General features: G+C 35.1%; 1 protein-coding gene across 1 annotated transcript; it reads right to left on the bottom strand.

The window, feature by feature from the left end:
• Positions 1-238: 238 nt before the first annotated feature.
• LOC136063368 (uncharacterized) lies at positions 239-613 on the bottom strand. The gene has a single exon (XM_065763671.1). It carries the CDS (start codon positions 611-613, stop codon positions 239-241), a length of 375 nt encoding a protein of 124 aa, XP_065619743.1.
• Positions 614-2,047: the final 1,434 nt, after the last annotated feature.

The following is a 2,047-nucleotide window of genomic DNA, read 5'->3' as shown; positions in this document are numbered from 1 at the left end:
ATTTTGATGAAAACAGTCTTCTAGCAAATGCATTTGGCAAAAGAGGCATTTCAGCCTTATCAGGAATGTAAACATAAACTGAAAACATACTCAGGATTTTTGATATTAAAGGAAGAAGAATCCATCACATTCTTTAATAATAATATATAATAAAAGCAACTACCAAAAAGCTATTTCCAAAATTAATAAAATAAAACAGTTAAAACGGGCTATAACATCCAAAAAACACCTGAAGGAATCAAACATTTGCCTGCGGGTTCTGAGGAGAGGGCTCCTCTTGCCTGTTTTCTTGGTGGGTTTGGATTGGCGTTGTTGGTACCGAGGTGATAGACACATTATTAGCCCTTGGTCTTGGAGTAGTTGTTGGGGGACTAATCCTTCCATCAATGCATGATGAGCACTTCTCCTCTACCCACCTCTCCATATCATAATGGCCGTAGCCCAGGGTTGTCCCACCTGAGCACAGCCGTCCGATCATAATGGCAAGCACCCCAAAGATTATGATCACGACGAAAACGGCAATAAAAGGAACAAAGGTGCTGTGGCTATAGAAAGTTTGATGTGTTATGGTCACTGTTGGTGGAGGAGGTACTTGATCTAGTGGCATTGACATTATGTAAAGAACTCTGTGAAGTTTGATGTTTCAAGATATATATGATTCTGGATTGTTTTGGGCAGCTGGGAATTGGCTAGGTAAAGCTTTCAAGCTTATGGGGTTTTTGGAAGATGTAGCTTGAAAATGTTGGAGGGTATATGGATTACAAGTTAGAGGTCGAGTTTGGAGGTTTGGAAAAGAGATTGATGAAGAGAATATAGAAGGGACTGGAAGGACAAGATATCTTATGGCTAATTAAAAGAAGCAGTAACCAGATAGTGTTAACTCATTCAATAATATAATGAGAAATGGAAGTACAGGGTCAATACTTGAGGCAAACAAATCGAGAAAGAAATATTCTGCAAGTACAGATAATACTAAAAGGATGTATGTGGAATCTTAAAGATCATGAATACTTTCATTTCCTAACCAGAGAGAGAGAGAGAGAGAGAGAGAGAGATGTAGTTTAAATTTCAAAAAAAAAAAAAAAACAAGAAATGGGACATATAATGATAATGTGTTTGGCAAGTAGAACTGAGTCAACTGACCATGATAGTTTATGCTATATTGGATCTACAGAGAGGACAATACACAGTACTGTTCACCAATGGCAAACCGTAGAGCCGTTTTCACATAAGTAATAATATGTTATTTTCAGTTTGAGAAACCCAAGGAACAGAACAGAACAGAACAGACTACAACAGTAAAAGGACGAGAAGAAAAGCAAAAAGTCATCAGAAAAGTGGGGGATTCTTGGTACTCTAAAGTCCAAACTCTATCCGAGAGAGACAGAGAGAGAGATGTCTTCTAAAAAGAACGTCGACGAGCTTTTTCAGGACTTTATAAAAAAATTCTTTGCGGTGTAATGTATGAAGCAGTGGAGAAAGGAAAGAAAACAACCTTAACATGATACTCCTACCTGAAAGTAGGAACTCTTTTTTGAGCATCCACAGCTAAAAATTTAGCTATTTATTATTTAATCCCACAAAAAATTATTTTATTTACGCACATTCTATAGCAGTAAATCTATTTTAACTTTTAATATAATAAAATAATATAAATATCACAATAAAATAATATATCTACTACAATAAAATAATATATTCACTACACGCAGCCACACACAATCAGGCAAGGAATAATTTTTTTTTTTTTTTTAGTTCTAAGCTATAGTGCACATCTATCTATAAATGTGCACTGTAACAATGAAGCTAAAACAAATAACTTTAGCTCTGCTGTATGATTATTTTTCTGTTTTAGTAGAGATAAAATAACTATATAACTTTTTAGCTCATTGGTTCAAGTGCTCTTCCTCGTGCCACGTGAACACCACTTCCCGAAGATTATTTATAATTATTATGTAATAAAACCTCAATTCGTCCAAGCTCTTAACCTTTTTTGTTTCTGGATTTTTAAATGAATTGGATTTTGTTTGTTCTGTAGTTTAAGGGC

Source organism: Quercus suber, unplaced genomic scaffold, assembly GCF_002906115.3.
Source record: "Quercus suber isolate HL8 unplaced genomic scaffold, Cork oak 2.0 scaffold_518, whole genome shotgun sequence".
Taxonomy (NCBI): domain Eukaryota; kingdom Viridiplantae; phylum Streptophyta; class Magnoliopsida; order Fagales; family Fagaceae; genus Quercus; species Quercus suber.
The sequence above is the reverse complement of the archived record's forward strand: the minus strand, read 5'-3'. Positions and strand labels throughout refer to the sequence as shown.

Coding starts and splice junctions, on each gene's coding strand:
- LOC136063368 (XM_065763671.1), bottom strand. CDS start 613: ATGTCAATGCCACTAGATCAAGTACCTCCTCCACCAACAGTGACCATA.